Raw genomic sequence first — 19,308 nt, 5'->3', positions numbered from 1 at the left:
ATCTCTGAGCCTCGAGAGAAGGAAAGTGGTGCCCAGTCCCCTTTTAAAGAAGGCCCAGGAACGTGAGATGCGGTTTAAACATGGTTAAAATGGAAGAAAAGAATGGATTTCGGTGTTAAAAGGGATGGTAAGTTTTGACCATGTGGACAATCCTTGGGTACAGAATTCCTCCCTCCTGACTGTGAGGGACAAATGACCTTCCCTGATATTGGGTCTTGCTTATAGTGGGTCACATGTAATTTGCTTCTTTCTGTGTAGCAGCTGATGTTCCTGATGTGGCCTGAGCTGGGGCAGGGGGAGGGTGTGTGGAGGCAGTCACAGGGGGCAGAAGGTCACAGAGGAACACTGACGGGGGAAGCCAGGACTCAGGGCAGCCCAGCCCAGGGCTGTGCCTGTAACCACCGCCCGGCAAGGACGTGTTTGACCCATCAGCCTCAGGGCTATGGGTCTCACGCGCTCCCACCGCACGATTTGCCTGTCAGAAGGACGTACAGACAGGGCTTGGGGTACCCCTGAGGTTCATTGAGGGTTGGGGGGCAGAAGCCGTCATATTGGGCTGGTGGGGGAGGGGACGGGGCCAGCCAGGAACAATGGGGTCCCATGTTCTCCTGGAGAGCCCTTGATCTCTGGAATTTGTCTATATTTAGCAGGTGGCTGGGCTGGGTGCAGATAAGGAGGGCCTGGGGAGGGGTGGCCCCTTATATAGTAGGGGGACGGATCCCTGCTCAGATGCTCTTTCGGTGGCCCGTGCCTGCTCAGTTCCTGGTGTGACCTCTCCCAAGATGCCTGAGCCGGGGAAGAAACCAGGTAGCTCCAGGCCTGGGGTTGGGGCTGAGCGTGGGGCAGGGAGGGCTGGGGACATCTGCAATTGGGGGCGGGCCTGGGAGCGAGTTCCTGAGGGGGTTGATGAGGACGAGGCCTCTGAGGCCCAGCACAGGGGCACCGTCCTCCTGGGTCCTTTTTTCGATTCTCAGTTTCTCCTCCTCATCCTTCTGATGAGAGTGAGAGTAAACCAGGGTCAGGGGCACGGAGTGGGAGAGAGCCAAGGCAGGAAGTGAGCCATCTCCCCACTCTCAGGACGCAGGAAGACCCCCTTCCCGGCCTCCATGCCCATCTCCTGCAGCAAGGTTAGGCCTGGGCTTGCCTTTTGGGAAAAGGCTGCTGCAGGAAGGACCCCAGGATGACTCTAGACTTGAGCCAGGCTCCCTGAATGCTCTTGGACAAGTCCCTCCCCTTCTGGGTCTCAGTTTCCCCATCTGTACAAAGAGGGGTTAGGTTGGTTCCTTCCAGCTCTGAGATTGTCTGCTTTATGAGCCTGCACCCCTGTGGCCCGCACACCAGTCAAGACCCCCGCAGTGGGGTATTGCAGCCCTTCTGCTCTGGGAGGGGATGGTCAAGAGGCCCCTGATTCCCAGCCAAGGGCAGAGAAAGTCACAGCCCAGAGTCCCAGTCCTGGCCTGTGCCCTCACCAAGGTTATCCATGTCAGGGATCATCCCCCCAGCCCCGGCTCCCTCCCAGACCAGCCTTATCTCCGTTGCTGATTCTCAGCCTGAAGCCCTTAGAGGACAAATTTAGCCACGTCCAAGTAGGCAGAGTACTGGCCCCTTGCCAAGCGCCCCAGCTGGTGGGGTGAAAGGGGGATGGGCTTCCACAGGCTGAGAGGGTGGGATATCCAGGGACACACCTAGCAAAATTCTTGTATGGAGGTTGGACCACGGGCCTGGCTCTCCTCCCTACTGGCTGTGTGACCTTGGGTAAGTCACTTAACCTCTCTGAGCCTCAGAGTCCTCATCCGAGAAATGGACATAATACCTGCACCTACCTCACAGAGCCATAGGAGCATTAAATGAGGCGATGCATTAACGTGCTTATTGTCGTATTTAATAAGAAGCACGATAGGGGTGGTGTGCGTGGGCAAGCCAGGGGCCCCTGCAGATTCCATTTGCCCCTCAGTTTCCGCCTTCAGCAAGAAGCCACGGTCAGTGGAGGTGGCCACAGGCAACCCTGCCGTGTTCGAGGCCGAGACAGAGCGGGCGGGAGTGAAGGTGCGCTGGCAGCGGGCAGGCAGTGACATCAGTGCCAGTGACAAATATGGCCTGGCAGCCGAGGGCACGCGGCACACGCTGACAGTGAGGGACGTGGGCTCTGCCGACCAGGGGTCCTATGCAGTCATCGCTGGCTCCTCCAAGGTCAAGTTTGACCTCAAGGTCTTAGAAGCAGGTAAGACCTTGGGCAGCCTTCCCTGAAGTTGGAGCTACTGGGGGCAGGGGCGGCCCCACCATCCCTCCTTCGACCAGAGTGCAAGAGATGTTTTCCCACTTTCTTACCTTTGCTTCGGCTGTGCCCTCAGCCAGCAATGGCTTTTTCCCATTTTCTGTAGCAAGACCTTTTTGAGTGTCCCCACACGGCGCCCTGGCCTGTCTCGGCTATTGCGGAGGTGGGGGAAGTTCAGAGATGAATAAGACATGAGCTGCCCTCCCACTGGACATGCCCACGCAGATGGGAACCCGGTGGGCTGTGTGTGCTGGCAGGGAAGCCCCATGAGCTTATGGATGTGGAGGGAGCCCCAGCCCAGCCTGGGGGGGCTGGACCAAGACCAGAGCCTGGGGAAGGAGAGGAGGGATGTTCAGGCCGACCCCCTGGAATGTGGGCACAGACGGCCAGTGAGGGCGAGGAGAAGGTGAGAGACGGGCTGAATGAACCTTTGTACACACTGCAAAGGCGGGAAGGACCAGGGACAAGAGGAGGGGGTCTCGGGTTAGCAGCTGCTCCATGACCCCCCATCTGACCCCCTCCAGGGAAGGCAGAGCCCGAGCCTCCCGCCCCTGCTGAGGCTCCTGGATCCCCTGGAGATGGCCTGGCCTCGGCCACTGAAGTGGAAGGAGGCTCCCCGAGTCCTGAAGGTGAGAGGAGTGGGTCAGGGAGGCTGGGTCAGTGGATGGGGCTGTCCCAGGGCAGGTCTCCAAGGCCTCTGTCCACAGGGTCAAGCTCAGCAGCCCCCGAGGGACCCAGTGTCCCTGACGATCCCATCGGCCTCTTTGTGATGAGGCCACAGGATGGCGAGGTGACCGCAGGTGAGTGCGGGGCTGCTGCACCCAGGGTGAGGTGGGGAGGGAGGCAGCAGGGCATCCCCGATTGTCACCCCTCTCTTGCAGGTGGCAGCATCACCTTCGCAGCCCGCGTGGCCGGGGCTAGCCTCCTGAAACCACCTGTAGTCAAGTGGTTCAAGGGCAAGTGGGTGGACCTGAGCAGCAAGGTGGGGCAACACCTGCAGCTGCACGACAGCTACGATCGGACCAGCAAGGTGGGAACTGTGGGGCGCGGGGGTCACGGGGATGCATGGAAAGGGGACCTGGAGAGCCCCTGGAAGGCATGGGGGGCACAGAGAGGCAGGGGGCACCGTGAGACTTGAGGCACAGAGGAGGTGCAAAGAAGGTCACGGGGAGCCTGGGAAGCTGTTTGGGGGGGCAGGGGCACACAGGGAGCACGGGGAGGCTCAGAGGAGGGTTATGGCGAGGCACAGGGGACCTGTGGGACGTGGGGGGTCGGAGGGCATGATCGTCTCAAGGGGGCATAAATAAGGCTTGGGGGGCACCAGTCAGTGAGGGTGTAAAGGCCCCAGATGGATGGGTATCAGAGCTCAAGCAACCCTCAGTGATCAACCATAACAATTCTTCACTATACATGCGAGGAAACCAAAGCTTGGGAGCTTATCGTTGCTGGTCCCAGGTCACTCAGAGCCAGGCCTAGAACCTGTGCTTTGACTCCCAGCCTTTGCTCCTCCTACTCTTCCACAGTCCCGGCCCAGGCAAGGGGGCTTCTGGCAGGGCAGGGTAGACATGTACAGTTGTGTGGGCTGTGCACTGAACAGAAGTGCCTCCTTTTTTTTTTTTTTTTTTTTTTTGGCCGAACCACGTGGATTGCAGGACCTTAGTTCCCCAGCCAGGGATCGAACCTGGGCCCACTGCAGTGAAAGCATGGAGTCCTAACCACTGGACCACCAGGGAATTCCCCAAAGTGCCTCATCTTAAGTGAATGCCATTTGCCTTGTAGCCACCCTCGATTTATATTTTATCACCACCCTGTGCCAGCAGATGGCAGTCGATGTATCTTGAGAAGGGGCCCCTTTTTCTATTTATACAAAACTGTATGGATTGATTTAAGCCCTGAGGGGTGAGAAGGTCAGTGGCCCTTAGCCACCCACAGCCTCCTTTAGGGGTGAAGGGCCTCACCTCCTCGCTTCCAGTCTCCCCTGACAGCTCACCTCCACAGGTCTACCTGTTTGAGTTGCACATCACAGATGCCCAGGCCACCTTTGCTGGTGGCTACCGCTGTGAGGTGTCCACCAAGGACAAATTTGACAGCTGCAACTTCCACCTCACTGTCCATGGTAAGGGGCCCTCTGGCATCCGTTCTGGGTTTGGGTTCCCCATGGGTCCTGTCCCCACACCTGCCTCCACTTCCCAATACTAAGGAGGATGCTGAGCCCTGGCCATGCAACCACTGACCACAAGCCCAATACTGAAAGAAACCCGTCGAGGCCTCCAGGGTTGGGGTGGGGCTTGAGCCCAGATCTCCTCTGGGGTCTTAGTCAGCTTGGTGTCTGGGATCCTGGCACAGGTGAACAGGTGAAGGGTAAGTTGAGAGATGGGTGGGAGATGAACCACCTCAAAGGTACTGGGAACGATAAGCTGCCTCACGTCCCTGGTACCTCGACCCTGGCTGGGAAAGGCCTGGTCCTGGGGCAGATGCCCACTGTCAAGGGGTCATGGATGGGCAGGTCTGCAACACCGGGAGATCCCAGGGCGGGGCTTCTGGGATGGCCCCCTCTGAAGCCTCCTCCCCTGACTCATCCCCCTCTTTGAACCCAGAGGCCATCGGCCCCGGAGACGTGGACCTCCGATCGGCTTTCCGCCGCACGTGAGTGGCCGCCTGTCAGCAGGGCCTGGAGGAGGCCGGTGCTGGGGTCTGAGGCCCCTTGGGGTTCGGGCCAGGGGTAATGTGGGGGGGACCAGGACAGGGCCTGATAACGGGGGTCAGGGCTTGGGGTGACGTGGAGGGCCAGGCTGAAGAGGATGGGGATGGAAGAGAGTAAGCTCCCCTAGGCAGGTGAGAAACTGAGTCTAACCCCCACAGGAGCCTGGCTGGAGGTGGTCGGCGAATCAGGTACCCCCTTCCTACCCACCTGTACACAGACCCTGGGGGTCTGAGATAGTCAGGGAGCAGCCTTTCAGCCAGTGTCCCTTCTTCTCACGTCCATCCCCCCCCACGACCCCACCCCCTGCTCCCCAACCCCTTCTAGTTGGCTCAACTGTGGCCTTATGAGGGTTCCTCTCCATAGTGACGGCCACGAGGACGTTGGGACTCTGGACTTCAGCTCGCTGCTGAGGAAGAGGTGAGCCCCTGGGTAGCAGCTCTCAGAGCGGGTGGCGTGGCCCAGTTTCAAATTCCGGCACCGTGGTTTTCCAGCCGTGTGGCCCTGAGCAGGTCACTGCACCTCTCTGAGCTGGTTTCCTTGTCGGTCAAACGGGACAATCCAGGTGTTGCGAAGAGTCAGAGGGCTCAGCAGAAGTTACATCCTGTGAACTAACATCCTCACACCGTTCCCATGACCATCCTACACTTGAGTGTGCGACAGCTCATCTCAATAGGCTCTGGGGACCCAGAGGCTGGGAGAAGGCTCCAAAGCCTCAGGAATTGCCCACCTAGCCCAGTGCAACTGAGTTGTGTCCTCAGTGTCCTGTCCCTCCCTCTCCTGGACCCTGCAGTATGGCCAATGCTGCTGCAGCCCAGAAAATGAGCATCGGGGTCAAGTGCTTTGGGGCAGCAGGGCACTGGCAGGACCCTGTGGCCATCCCCACCAGGGCGGATGACAGATGACAGGGCTGGGGAATCAGACTAACCTGGGTGAGGATCCCTACTGACTGGGGAGAGTCTCTGAGCCTCGGGTTCTCCTGATACCCACCTGCCGGAGCTCAGGAGGAATAAACAAGGCCACATGAGCCCTGTAAACAGAGAGGTATAAGTGCAGGGAGGAGGGTGGAGGTGAGGACCCACGGGCTGCGGTCCATGGAGGGATGACCCATTCCTTCGTTACCAAGTCCAAGCTCAGACTGCTTGCCACATGACAGGCCAATAAATCGGGAGACAAGGTGTTGGGGCAAGGAAGAGCGATTTTATTCGGAAAGCCAGCAAACCGAGAAGATGGTGGACCAGTGTCCCAAAGAACCATCTTCCCCAAGTTAGGATTCAGGCTTCTTTTCTACTAAAAGGGAAGGGGGTGTGGCTGGTTATTGCAGACTTCTTGGTGGAATCCTTTGTTCTTGCAGCCGGCCATGTAGGTCTGTTCACAATGTTCCTGTAAACCTCCAACAAGACAAATGTTATTTTCCATTCTGTAATTTTTTTATCTCTATACAAATGAAAAGTGCTATGTATATACCTTTAAAGGTCAAGCCTGGGAGGCAAAGCCTTGAGAATAGGCTATCACATATAGTTTGGGCCATAGGCAACATTCTTTTACAAAGGTGCAGAGCCAGCATGACCAAGCACAGGCAACACAGCACAAGGGTTAGAGCTAAAGGAATAGATCCAATATGGAGTCAGGTTTGTTCTTCTCTGTTACACCTCTAATGTGTCCACTGCTTTTCTTCCCCACCTGGAGCAGCAGCTTCCGGACCCCGCGGTGAGTGCCCCATGAAGCTCTGCACCCGTCACCCCTACTTCAGCCAGGAGCACCTCCCAGTCCCAGCCCCACCCCCATACTGAAGCCTTAAGCCCCCTTGAGCCCCAGCACTGGCCCAGGACCCACTCCAGCTCGAGCTGTCCCACCAGAAGGGAAGAGGCAGAGGGGCAGGGGCAGCTTCCGCTTGCGAGGGGAGGAGAGGGGGCTGCAGTTTTGTCTTGGCCATGGGGCCTGCCCTGAAGCCTCGCCACGTGGACCGTGTGACACAGGGACTCGAGGCTGGAGGCCCCCGCGGAGGAAGATGTGTGGGAGATCCTGCGGCAGGCATCCCCGTCAGAGTATGAGCGCATCGCCTTCCAGCACGGCATCACCGACCTGCGAGGCATGCTCAAGAGGCTCAAGGGCATGAGGCGGGAGGAGAAGAAGAGCACAGGTGAGACGCCCCTGCCAGGGAGAGAAGAGGGCGAGGTGAGCGCCTGCGCAGATGCACGCACGCGCACGCACACGCACACGCACGCGCATGCGTACGTGCCCATGGAAAAAGAGCTGCGTCCAGCTTGGCCCAGAGACGCTCAGGAAAGGAGAGTCCGGGTGAATCCCCTCTCGTGTGTGTGTGTGGGGGGAAGCGGGAGTGCCCAGGCTGGCACCTTGCCGCACAGAAAAAGAAAAGGGCCAAGTTAACCCAGAGACGCCACAGGAAGAGGACGGAGCCCAGGCCAGCCCTCCTCCCCCAGCCAAAGCCAAGCCAGGCGGCCTCTTCCTCCCCTACCCGGCTTGGGGGAAAAAAGCCTGCTTCATTCTCCCCACACCTAAAAAAGGGGAAGAAGCCAGTTTAGCCCAGAGACCCCCGACCCGCGAAGAGCCTGGTTAATCTTCCTCACAGGCAAACAGAACAGGTGGGTGCAGGTTAGCGCCCCTCGCCCCCAGGCGGGTCCAAGGAGAGGGCTCAGGCCAGCCCTTCCCCATCAAGGGGCTGACAAGGAGCCCTGGAAACTGAGCCGGGACAGCAGAGGCGCCTGTTAGGAGGGCATAAAACCGGGGGTTGTTGGTAAAACAGAGGGGAGAGGAGGAGAAGGCCCATTTGTCCCATCACCCATTCTCCTGCCAAGCTTCTGTTTTTTTGGAAAGCCCCGGACCCTATCCCTGAGCAGAGCAGGTGAAGAGGACCCCCAAGGAAGACAGGAAGACAAAGACAGAGAGACAAGGAGGTGACAGACAGGGGTAAAGAGACAGGGTCACAGCGGAGGCACAGAGAGAGACGTGGGGAGGCGGGAGGAGGAGAGAGGCAGGACCTCGCCCTCCTCGCTGGGCCAGCCCCGGGAGCAGGGGGCTGAGGGGTGGAAGCGCTCAGCCTTTCAGAAGAAGCTGCAGCCGGCCTACCAGGTGAGCAAGGGCCACAAGATCCGGCTGACCGTGGAGCTGGCCGACCCCGACGCCGAGGTCAAGTGGCTTAAGAACGGACAGGAGATCCAGATGAGCGGCAGGTGCGGGTGGGAGTGGGACCCGGGGACCCTGCAGGGTGAGGAGGGGCCCTGGGGGGGCGGGGCCCTGGGGGGGGGTGCTGCTCCCCGGCCGTGCTCTCCCTGCCTCTCTCTCCACCCATGCTGTCTGGCCAGCTCTGGGTCCCTGTCTCTCTGGGTCTAACTCCCCACCTTTCTGTTTCTTCCCGGCTCTGTTCCCTGCTCATTTTCTCTTGGTCTCGCTCCTCCCATCGGGGAGGCTCCAATGGCCCCTTGTGCTCCACAGCAAGTAAGGCTCCTGGAAGGCTTGGGGTGTGGGCACGGTGGTCCCGACGGCAGTTTGAGGGGGCACCCAGAGCCCAGGAGGTGCGTCCATGGCTCTCCTGCCCACACCCCGGCCCCGCCCAGGTACATCTTCGAGTCCGTTGGCGCCAAGCGCACGCTGACCATCAGCCAGTGCTCGCTGGCGGACGACGCGGCTTACCAGTGCGTGGTGGGCAGCGAGAAGTGCAGCACCGAGCTCTTTGTCAAAGGTGCGCCTGGCGCCCTGAGACGCTGAGAGGGGAGGGTCGCCACAGCGCGGCCCATCCATCATGCTCTCTCTGCTTGACAGAGCCCCCCGTGCTGATCACATGTCCCCTGGAGGACCAGCTGGTGATGGTGGGACAGCGAGTGGAGTTTGAGTGTGAAGTGTCTGAGGAGGGGGCCCAGGTCAAATGGTGAGTGCCAGAGGCAGGGGGCTCGGGGCGGGGCCAGGGACCTGGGGGCATCCCCAGAGGAGGCCCTGGCACCTACTGCCCACCCTCTGGCCAGGCTGAAGGACGGGGTGGAACTGACCCGGGAGGAGACCTTCAAATACCGGTTCAAGAAGGACGGCCAGAGACACCACCTGATCATCAACGAGGCAACGCTGGAGGATGCTGGACGCTACGCGCTGCGCACGAGTGGGGGCCAGGCTCTGGCTGAACTCATCGTTCAGGGTGAGGCCCTGGAGGCCCCCTCAGCACTAGCCCCCCAGCCGTGTAGGGGAATTGGGCAAACCCGGGATCGAGGCCTTCATGGCCTTGGACAAGTCACTTTGGCACCTCAGGCCTCACCTTTTTCATCCATAAAATGGGGATGCTGAGGTGACCACCTGGAGGGTGTTTGGAGGTTCAGATGGGCCCGGTTAGTGTCACCCACCCCGGCACACATGAGATTCCTTTTGTACACGGCACCGTCACAGGCACACATGCATTGCACTCATGTGGTTTCACAAGCCCGAGGGATCTCCGCAGGGATTCACTCCCACACACACCCTCCCCAGCTCACTGGCTCTGCCCTGTGCCCCGCAGAGAAAAAGCTGGAGGTGTACCAGAGCATCGCGGACTTGACGGTAGGCTCAAAGGACCAGGCCGTGTTCAAGTGTGAGGTGTCGGATGAGAACGTGCGGGGCGTGTGGCTGAAGAACGGGAAGGAGCTGGTGCCCGACGGCCGCATAAAGGTGTCCCACATCGGGCGGTGAGTATGCAGGGTGTGCCAGAGACAGACACACAGAGAGACAGAGAGAAACAGAGACTGACAGAGAGAGACAGAGGGAGAGACACAGAGAGAGAAGAAGATGGTGACAAAGACAGATGGATGGAGATAAACAGAAAGAGACAGACACTTAGAGACAGGACCGAGACTGAACGAGAGACAAAGTCAGACTGAGATTGAGAGACAGAGGGAGAAGCAGATGAACAGAGAGACAGATGCACAGAATCAGGACAGACACAAATAGAAAGAAAGATACAGAGAGAGACAGGCAGACAGAAGTGTGGAGAGGCAGATGCATACAGAGAAGAGTCCATTAGAGACAAAGACAAAGACGAAGAAGTGAGAGATACAGACAGGCTGGGAGCCCCCCCCCCCCTCCCAACTCGTGACCAGGGCAGAGTAGGAGGCCTCGGAGGACGGCTCTGGCCAGGGGCCCTCACTCTCTCCCACTCTCTTACTCATGCCCCGAGCATCTGGGCCCAAGTTCACGGAGATCAATGAGACCAGCCCCTGCCCAGTCTCCAGTGGCCCAGCCGAGGGGACACATCTACAGTGCGTACCTCTGAAAGCATGCAAGGGAGCTGAAAAATTCAAACATAGAGGAAGAGAGCACTTTAGAACACCACTAAGCTAGGGTGGGGTGAGGGCCCCCTGGAGCCCTGGCTGGGGTGTCCGGTGAGGCCAGGGGTGCGTGGCCCAGCAGGGTCCCTTGAGTCATCACTGCCCTGCAGAGTCCACAGACTGACCATGGACGATGTCACGCCCGCAGACGAGGCGGACTACAGCTTTGTGCCAGAAGGCTTCGCCTGTAACCTGTCTGCCAAGCTCCACTTCATGGGTGAGCGGGTGCTGAGGGGCATGGGGTCCCCTGCCGCTGGGCCCTGCCTTCACCCTGGTGCCACTTGCTCTTGCATCTCTTGCAGAGGTCAAGATTGACTTCGTGCCTAGGCAGGGTGAGTCTTGGGCCCCTGCGTGCTGCCTCCCACGCCCTGCCCGTGTCTCCCTTCCACTCACAAGCAGAGGAAAGAAAGGAACCGGGACTGGGGACCCTGAGGCCCAGCCCCAGCTCTGCCACCCACAACCACGGGCCGACTGCGGTCTCTCGGAGCCTCAGTTTCCTCACCTCTAAAATGGGGACCCTGAAGTGGCTCCCCTGTGGGACGGTAGGAACGTGGTGTGTGTGAGCTTTCAGGTGACACAGAGGTGAGATTTTATTATGAACTCTTTCCTGCTTTTAGGTTAAACTGTGTAGGATCCTAATTTCAGGAGAATAGTCAAGGCTGAGGCATGCTGTGGGTCAGGGCTTTCTAAACAGGGTTCACTTAATGTGATACTCCATTTTACAAGGGTTCCATGGTGAAATAAGTTTGGGAACCTCTTGTTGATTCAGAAGGTGCATTAGCATGTCAAAGGCTCTAAAACATCCTGCTTAACTTTGTTTAACCTAGGGTTTCCTAATTGTTTGTCCATGGAAATTTTTTTTTTTCTAGGAAGACATTGGTGTTCCCCCAAACACAAGTTGAGAAATGCTACGCTAGGTGACCTGATGTTACGAACCTCCTTGGAAACTTCCTGGGGAGATGGAAATGTTTTAGATCTTGACTGGGTGGTGGTTACACAGGGTGTATACATTTGTTAAAACTCATCAAGCTGTATGCTCAAGTCCTGGCATTTTAGTGTGTGCAAACTATACCTCAGTAGAATAAATTAAAAACAAAACAACCAGGGGCATGTGCTCCTTCTAGCTTTCCCCTCTTTCATAGGCCTTAGGCCCCTTCCTCTTTCTCTGACCTGTGCCATCTCCCTGCCAGAACCTCCCAAGATCCACCTGGACTGCCCAGGTCGCGTGCCGGATACCATTGTGGTGGTGGCTGGGAACAAGCTACGCCTGGACGTCCCGATCTCCGGGGACCCTGCTCCCACTGTGATTTGGCAGAAGACCATCACAAAGGTACTGTGGGTCCCTCCCCCACTTCCCCACCTGTAAAATGGGTACACGGGACTAGTGTATGCTGGGACCTGCTCCCCGCCCCACATGCACACGCCCTGGCCACCGACTAGGAGCACAGAGGCTCAGCAGGCTGAGAGGTCGGGGAGGTGGGCAAAGGAGAGACAGGGGTAGGGGTTGCTTGGCAGGGGTTCCCTCCAGGCCGAGCCAGGCCCTCTTTCCCCTCACTCCTTCCTGCCTGCTCTGTTCCCAGGGGAATAAGGTCCCAGCAGGGCCAGCCCTCAATGCATCGGGGGATTCAGGTGCCAGTGATGAGTGGGTATTTGACAAGAAGGTGAGTGAGGCTGAAGGTGGCTCGTTTGCTCTCTGTCATTTTCTGCCCATGTGGTATCCGCCCTCAGGTGAGGTCTTTGTGAAGCTGCCACACCTGGCAGGATGTGCTCCTGCCCCTGGTAGGGTCTCCACCGGGCCCTCGTGCCCCAGACACACGTTCACACCAACACTGCCAGGAGGTCCTCCTGACTGGGGGCGCTCCCTGGCTCTTGTCTTCCTGAGCTGACCTTGACTTTGTGCTTCTTGCCAGCAAGGGAGTGGGGTCCCTGGTACTTTTCAGTAGGAGTAGCTGCAGGGGCACCAATCAGGTCAGCTTCTCGTCCTCCACTCACTGCTGGTTCCTCGACCCAGTTGTGGTCTTTCAGTATCCTCACGTTAGCTCTGCGAGGTCATGTTATTCCCATTCAGCAGATAGGAAAACTGAGGCATGGAGCCGACGGGCGATTGTCTAAAGTTCCATGACAGAGCTAGAGCTAGAACCTGTGACCCTTGCCCTGATGTTGTGCCCATGGCAGGTGGTAAGGAAAGGAAGGGTCTTGGATTAGATGCTCACATGGGTGCAGTTTCCACGCAGGCTTGTGTCACCCCAGCAGACCCAGCGCTGAGCCCTGTTCCCATCTCAGGGCTGTCAGCTGTTGCAGAGGCTGCAGAAGCCCCTGGGTTCTGACTTGGGTCCTTCCCCCCAACTCCTACTCCCCCCCCCCAGCTGCTGTGTGAGACCGAGGGCCGGGTCCGGGTGGAGACCACCAAGGACCGCAGCATCTTCACCGTTGAGGGCGCAGAGAAGGAAGACGAGGGCGTCTATGTTGTCACGGTGCAGAACCCCGTGGGCGAGGACCAGGTCAACCTCACAGTTAAGGTCATCGGTGAGGCAGGGGCCCAGGTGGGGAAGCCACAGGAGCAAGCAGGGAGGACCCATCCGTGCACTCGTTTAGTCTCTAAGCAAACACTGTGGGCCACATTCTTAGATCCAAAGAGAGGGTTGGGACTAGGACCGGTGAATATGGTCAGTGGGGAGCCGTAACAGGTTGTTTGCAGGCTGGTGATGTGATCAGCACTGCATTCTGGAAAGATCGCTTTAGGCTCTGGGGGTAGTGGGGGAAGCCTGTTGGTTGGGGTGGTGTGGGGATGGGCAACGTTGGCCTCGGCCGGGCAGAGCTGATGTGGGTCCCCTCGCCCAGATGTGCCGGATGCTCCGGCGGCCCCCAAGATCAGCAACGTGGGCGAGGACTCCTGCACGGTGCGGTGGGAGCCCCCTGCCTACGATGGCGGGCAGCCAGTCCTAGGTGAGCCGAGGGCACAGGGGACATAGCCCAGGGCAGGGGGTGCGGGGATGCCTGCGCTCTAGACCAGACCTCCCACCTCCCCTCGCCAGGCTACATCCTGGAGCGCAAGAAGAAGAAGAGCTACCGGTGGATGCGGCTGAACTTCGACCTCCTGCGGGAGCTGAGTCACGAGGCGCGGTGCATGATCGAGGGCGTGGTCTACGAGATGCGGGTCTACGCCGTCAACGCAGTGGGCATGTCCAGGCCCAGCCCCGCCTCCCAGCCGTTCATGCCCGTTGGTGAGCCTGCCCTGCCTGCCCCGCCCCACGCCCTCCCGTTCAGGGGCCCCAGGAATAGCAGCTACTCTGTGGGTGGCGTTTACACCCGTGGTGGTCTCCTTTAATCACCTTCATTTCACAGGTGAAGAAAGTGAGGCTCTGAGAAGTTAGATGACTTTCTCGAGGTCACCAGCTGGCAGGGGGTGGAGCTGAGACACCTCTCCAGCTTCACTTTCCACATCTGTAAAATGGGGATAATGACAATATCTACTTCATAGAATTGTTAGGATGAAATGAGGTCATGCAGGGGGAGCATCTGGCTTACAGCAGCTCAGTAGATCATTGTTCCCTCTTCCCCACTCCCTTCAGCCAGCGTTTGTTAACCAGGGAAGAGGGTGAGGGCAGTTGGGTCCCTCGGAAAGGGCGCTGGACCAGGAATCAGAGATGGGGTTTACAGAGCCAGCTCTTTCATCCCGAGGAGGGATATCTGGGGTCATCGTCTTGCCCTGTGCCTCAGTTTCCACATCTGTATAATGGAGGTTGAGAAGGTAGAACAGACACTGAGGGTGTGCCACTCTCGAGGACACCTGTCCCTGGCGGGCCATGTGAGTCTCGGGGGGAGGAGGGTGGCTGTCTGTGGTGGGGCAGACACAGGGAGGGGGCACGGCGTGGTGAGATGGCAGGAAGAGGGTGCCTGTGGGGAGAAGGGGCCAGGCCTCCCTTTAGGAAGTGACTTCCGGTTTTCTCAGCTCTTAGTCAACTCAGTTACTCATACAGGGTCAGGAAATTTCCATGCTTTAGGCCAGTTTTTTCTTAAATTACATTTAAAGAATTTCCTACACCATCTGACAAAAGTGGTTCTTTCTAAGGATGTTGGTGTTGTTTTGGGGTGTCTTTTCCTTTTTAGATCTCTTCTATAATCGCTGATGCTGCTTGGGTGTGTGTGTGTCTGTAAGCCTGTCTAGAGACATGTCTTTTAATGGAGCTGAAATATTTCTCAAAGTGCTTGAAAGCCAGTCAGAGGGGGAGGATTTCCCTGGATTGTGGTTCTTCAGCTGCCCTGGCTGGTGCAGACTCACTCAGACCCCTCTCCCCAGGCCCCCCCAGTGAGCCCAGCCACCTGGCGGTGGAGGATGTCTCTGACACCACCGTCTCCCTCAAGTGGAGGCCCCCAGAGCGCATGGGAGCTGGAGGCCTGGACGGCTACAGCGTGGAGTACTGCCAGGACGGCTGTGAGTGCGCCAGCCCAGCCCCGGGCCCTCCGCCTCCCAGCGCCCTTCTCTGAACTGCCCTCCGGGCCGGGCCAGCTTCCTGTCCCCCCGCAGGGCCCCTGTCTGCAGTGGAGGGCCCCAGTCGGCCACCGGGCATGTGGGTGGCAGGATGCGGACAGTGCCCGTGGCCTTGCCTCTCCATCCCCACCCCCGCCCCCAGGCTCGGAGTGGGTGGCTGCCCTCCAGGGGCTGACCGAGCACACGTCGTTGCTGGTGAAGGACCTGCCCACGGGGGCTCGGCTGCTCTTCCGCGTGCGGGCTCACAACGTGGCGGGGCCCGGAGCGCCGGGCAGCACCACAGAGCCGGTGACGGTGCAGGAGATACTGCGTGAGTGCCCCTCGCGCCGGGATGAGGCCTGTCACTGGCACCCTGGCCCTTGGGGCCCAGTGGAGGCGGGGACAGTCAGGGAGACGCTACTTGGAGGGGATGAATGCTGGGCAGGGACAGGAGGGGTCGCTGCCTGTACCCGTGCCACAGGCCAGATGTGTGGAGAGGGCCTCCCTCTTGGTTTTCCATGTCAGCCCCCAGTTCTGGACCAGGGAAAATGTAGGTCATTGTACCATCACCTTCAAGCTCTGTTTTGTGGGTCTCTGAGCTCCAACAGGTAGGTATTGTCCACGTGTTAAGGACTGAGCAGTGAAACAGGTAGTCGTCAGATTGGCCCATGTGGGATCCACTTTCCATTATGTTGCCAACAAAGAGTCCTTTAGGGATTGGTTCTCGGAGTGGAAAGAGGCAGCAAACTGGGATGGAAACAGCAGGGGGCGTAGAGTCCAAAAGCCTAGGTTTGCACCCTGGCCTGTGACTGGCTAGCTGTGTGACCTTAGATAAGTTCCTCACTCTCTCTGATCCCTGCCTGTTGTAGCAGTGTGGAGAGGCTCAGGTGGAAGCAGGAGCTTTGGACCCTTTGGGGCTGGGGTGGGGGAGCTAAAGGAGAGGAGGGCCCGGCAGGTGGCATGTTTCTTAGTTGCGGCTCTCCAGGCCCTGCCTCCAGCGGGCGGCGCTGTGGCGCTCCTTGGGCCTGCGGCTGTGGGGGCCCCCGCCGAGCCCCTCACTCGTACCCACAGAGCGGCCACGGCTCCAGCTACCCAGACACCTTCGCCAGACCATCCAGAAGAAGGTCGGAGAGCCTGTGAACCTCCTCATTCCTTTCCAGGTAGGGCTGGCCCCCTTCCCTTCCCTTCCCTTCCCCTCCCCCCGCCCCCGTGTGTTGTCCGCGCCCAGCAGACAGATGTCTCAGCAAGGCCGGGGCAGTGGCCGGTAGGGAGAGCCAGGCTCTGGAGTGAGCTGTCCTCCCACACAGGGCAAGCCCCGGCCTCAGGTGACCTGGACCAAAGAGGGACAGCCACTGGCAGGCGAGGAGGTGAGCATCCGCAACAGCCCCACGGACACCATCCTGTTCATCCGGGCCGCACACCTCACCCACTCGGGCACCTACCAGGTGACTCTGCGCATCGAGAGCATGGAGGACAAGGCCGAGCTGGTCCTGCAGGTCATTGGTACGTGGCACTGGGGCTTCCGTCTGAGTCCGAGCATTTTCAGTCCCTGAGCTGGGCTGCCAGGGCCCAGGGCTCAACCTGGAGCTTCTCGTCTTCCAGGCCTGGGGCCCCTCTGGGATGCCCAGAGCCCCTGCAGAAGATGGCAGGCCAGGTCCTGGCAAGGCTGAGGGGGCCTCTGGAGCGTGGCGTCCCCTACTCACACTCGGGCGAGGTCAGGAGATTTGGGCTTCCCACTGGGTCTGTCTCCTGCAGACAAGCCAGGTCCTCCCCAGGATATCCGGGTCACTGACACATGGGATTTCAATGTGGCTCTGGAGTGGAAGCCACCCCAGGATGACGGCAACACAGAGCTCTGGGGCTACACGATTCAGAAAGCTGACAAGAAGAGCATGGTGAGCCCGGGGCCCTGGGCCCCCTGCACGCACCCTCCCTGGGTCCGGGCAGACCTGGGCCCCAGCTGCTCCTCCCCGATATCCTTAGACTGGTTCCCTCCACAGGGAAGGTGCTGACCCCAGGGGTACCCAAGAGAGGCCCCTGGCAGGGAGTAGGGCTTGCCCCAGAGACCCCCCTACCTTTCCTCCACACCCCAGGAGTGGTTCACCGTCTTGGAGCATTACCGCCGCACCCACTGTGTCGTGTCAGAGCTCATCATCGGCAATAGCTACTACTTCCGGGTCTTCAGCCATAACATGGTGGGGCCCAGCGACAGAGCCGCCACCACCAAGGAGCCCGTGTTTATCCCTAGACCAGGTGCTGTACCTTCACTCCCACCCGCCGTGGGCGGGGGCTGGGGCGGGCGGCGAGCCTGGCTAGGTGTGGCCCTCTTGGTACTGAGTTCTGTCACCAACAGGCATCACGTATGAGTCACCCAGCTACAAGGCCCTGGACTTCTCTGAGGCCCCAAGCTTCACCCGCCCCCTGGTGAACCGTTCGGTCATTGCCGGCTACAACACTACCCTCTGCTGTGCTGTCCGGGGTAGCCCCAAGGTAGGGAGCTTTGGGCCCTGGTCCAGGCCGACCCAGGAGGCCTGGCTCGTAGGCCCCTGCCTCAAGCAGTCCTCCCCCGAGCCTGTCCCCCTGTTTTCTCTCCACTTTCGGGTATCAGGGCCCTCCCTGAACAGGGCCTTGGCATTCCTCGTTGGCTCCCTGTTCATACTCGGCCCTGGGCAGAGTTTGGGACTCCAGTGGGATCCCCAGAGTAGAAACACAAATGCCTGGTCTCCCTAGGTTCCTGCCAGGTCCTCTCTCAACCTGAGAGATCTCCCTCCTTCCCATCTACAGCCCAAAATTTCCTGGTTCAAGAACGGCCTGGACCTGGGCAAAGACGCCCGCTTCCGCACGCTCAGCAAGCAGGGAGTGTTGACCTTGGAGATCAGAAAGCCTTGCCCCTTCGACGGCGGTGTCTACGTCTGCAGGGCCACCAACTTGCAAGGCGAGGCGCAGTGTGAGTGCCGCCTGGAAGTGCGAGGTGAGGAACCCGCTGGGCTAGGCCTGGGGTGGTGGCAAAGGCCGGGTGCCAGCTGGGACTCTGGGCTTTCGCTTTGCTGTCCTGGCCCAAGCAGCTGCTCTGGCTGAAAGAGCAACGACCGTGTCACGTCCAGATGGTGTTGGCTTCTGGACTTTGTTGCCAGAGCTGCTTGCCCGGGCCTTCCCGAAGGCCGGGGGTGGGGGAACACATATAGTGCTGGGAGGTCCAACACACGCATGGCATGGCCTCCTCCTCTCCTGCAGTGCCTCAGTGACCAGGCTGGCTCCCCGGGGATGGCCAGGTATGTACTCCACATCACCCTGATACCCGGGTCCCAAATCAAAGGCTGAGCCCTGGCCCTTGGTCCAGGGGCAGCCAGCAGGAAATGGGGGTGCAGGTGGCTCTTAGTAGGGTTTCGGTGCAGCTCATTCACAAGGGAGCCTGTGTCACAGGTGCAACTGGAGCCAACCCAGGTACCAGGAGCCTGGAAGGAAGTTGGACAAGCCACCTTCTGCTGTTGGATGTGTGTACAAGTGTGTGTGTTGGAGCTGGACTGGGGGAGCCCCAGCAGGGCAGCATAGTTACGATGAGCGGGCGTGGGGGGCACTCCGCACAGGCTAACCCGTCAGAGCTCCATCTGGAAGCTCCTCAGATCCTTGGGGCAAAAAGCGTGCGGGCTCAGGAAACGATGGCTGCGGACAGGCCTCTCTGGCCTGCCGTGTTTTCTCAGTGTGTGAGGGCAATAAAAGATGAGTGCGATCACAGAGAACTGACTCTTCTTGTCCAAGGCGCTGGTTTTCAGAAAAAGCACGGGAAAATTTACTTGATCTTGAGAGCAAACGGAAGGCAGGTATTCTTACTCCCGGATGAATTAAATGAGGACCAGAGTGGGATCCTAAGTTCATAGAACATTAATACTAGAAGGAACCTCAGTCTTCCCCATCTTCAAATGAGGAAACCGAGTAGCTGTGACAGAGGAAAGTATTATTAGCAAAAGAGCCAGAATCCCCAGGCTCTCCCATCTTTGTCCTGGTGACCCGTGGTCACAGCAGCCTGGAGGGGGGCAGTCCTAATCTCAGTGTGGTTCTGTGCCCGTAAGGCCTGCAGTGAACGCGTGCCAGCTGCTCTGGGGTCCCAGTGGGCGAAAAACCCACCGCCCGTTCACACCCATACCGCACAGGAAGAGAGTGAACCTGTCTAGACAAGGCGCTGGGAACCAGGAGGGTGTAGGTAGGGGCCGGGGCCCTACTCTGCTCCTCCTTCCCCCGTGGGGAGCCAGAATCCCATCACCGGTTTTCTTTTGGGAGGAGGAAGCCAGCAGCTCTCAGAGGTGCCCTGATAAGAGTGAAAAGGGTCCTTCCTGCCCAGGGAGTGGTTTTTCCACGGCACAGAAAGAAGTTCCGTGAAGGCTGGTCCAAGGTTGCTTCTCGGAGTTCTACCCAACCCAAGACACTCCTGGCCCCCTGGGAGGCTCTGGCCAAGTCACAAAACCTCTCTGGAGCACACCTGTAAGGGGCACCGGATGCTGAGCCCCCGGGCCTTGGTTTTTCCTTTACTACTAAAGTAATCTCTGCTTAGGTG

General features: G+C 59.1%; 1 protein-coding gene across 1 annotated transcript; it reads left to right on the top strand.

The window, feature by feature from the left end:
* The first annotated feature begins 717 nt into the window (after window positions 1-717).
* On the top strand, window positions 718-18,496 carry MYBPC3 (myosin binding protein C3). Its single transcript, XM_067037159.1, has 33 exons — window positions 718-807; window positions 1,955-2,221; window positions 2,800-2,904; window positions 2,983-3,075; window positions 3,157-3,305; window positions 4,274-4,391; window positions 4,873-4,921; window positions 5,138-5,167; window positions 5,343-5,396; window positions 6,669-6,686; window positions 6,956-7,119; window positions 8,038-8,170; window positions 8,555-8,679; window positions 8,760-8,865; window positions 8,960-9,126; window positions 9,481-9,646; window positions 10,396-10,502; window positions 10,588-10,617; window positions 11,476-11,615; window positions 11,866-11,946; window positions 12,652-12,811; window positions 13,127-13,231; window positions 13,321-13,509; window positions 14,586-14,720; window positions 14,920-15,087; window positions 15,828-15,916; window positions 16,064-16,259; window positions 16,512-16,651; window positions 16,850-17,009; window positions 17,110-17,246; window positions 17,541-17,727; window positions 17,991-18,028; window positions 18,180-18,496. Exons 1-32 carry the CDS (start codon window positions 783-785, stop codon window positions 17,999-18,001), a joined length of 3,804 nt encoding a protein of 1,267 aa, XP_066893260.1. The 5' UTR covers window positions 718-782; the 3' UTR covers window positions 18,002-18,028; window positions 18,180-18,496.
* The last annotated feature ends 812 nt before the right edge of the window (window positions 18,497-19,308 follow it).

The sequence above is a fragment of the Kogia breviceps genome, chromosome 7 (assembly GCF_026419965.1).
Source record: "Kogia breviceps isolate mKogBre1 chromosome 7, mKogBre1 haplotype 1, whole genome shotgun sequence".
Lineage (NCBI taxonomy): Eukaryota > Metazoa > Chordata > Mammalia > Artiodactyla > Physeteridae > Kogia > Kogia breviceps.
This window is presented reverse-complemented; position numbering and strand designations above follow the sequence as displayed.

Bases quoted from the DNA above. Each gene is read 5' to 3' on its own strand.
- MYBPC3 (XM_067037159.1), top strand. From the start codon at position 783: ATGCCTGAGCCGGGGAAGAAACCAG. The intron at 9,647-10,395 runs GTGAGTATGCAG...ACTGCCCTGCAG, and splicing joins AAGGTGTCCCACATCGGGCG to AGTCCACAGACTGACCATGG. The intron at 13,510-14,585 runs GTGAGCCTGCCC...CCCTCTCCCCAG, and splicing joins CCAGCCGTTCATGCCCGTTG to GCCCCCCCAGTGAGCCCAGC.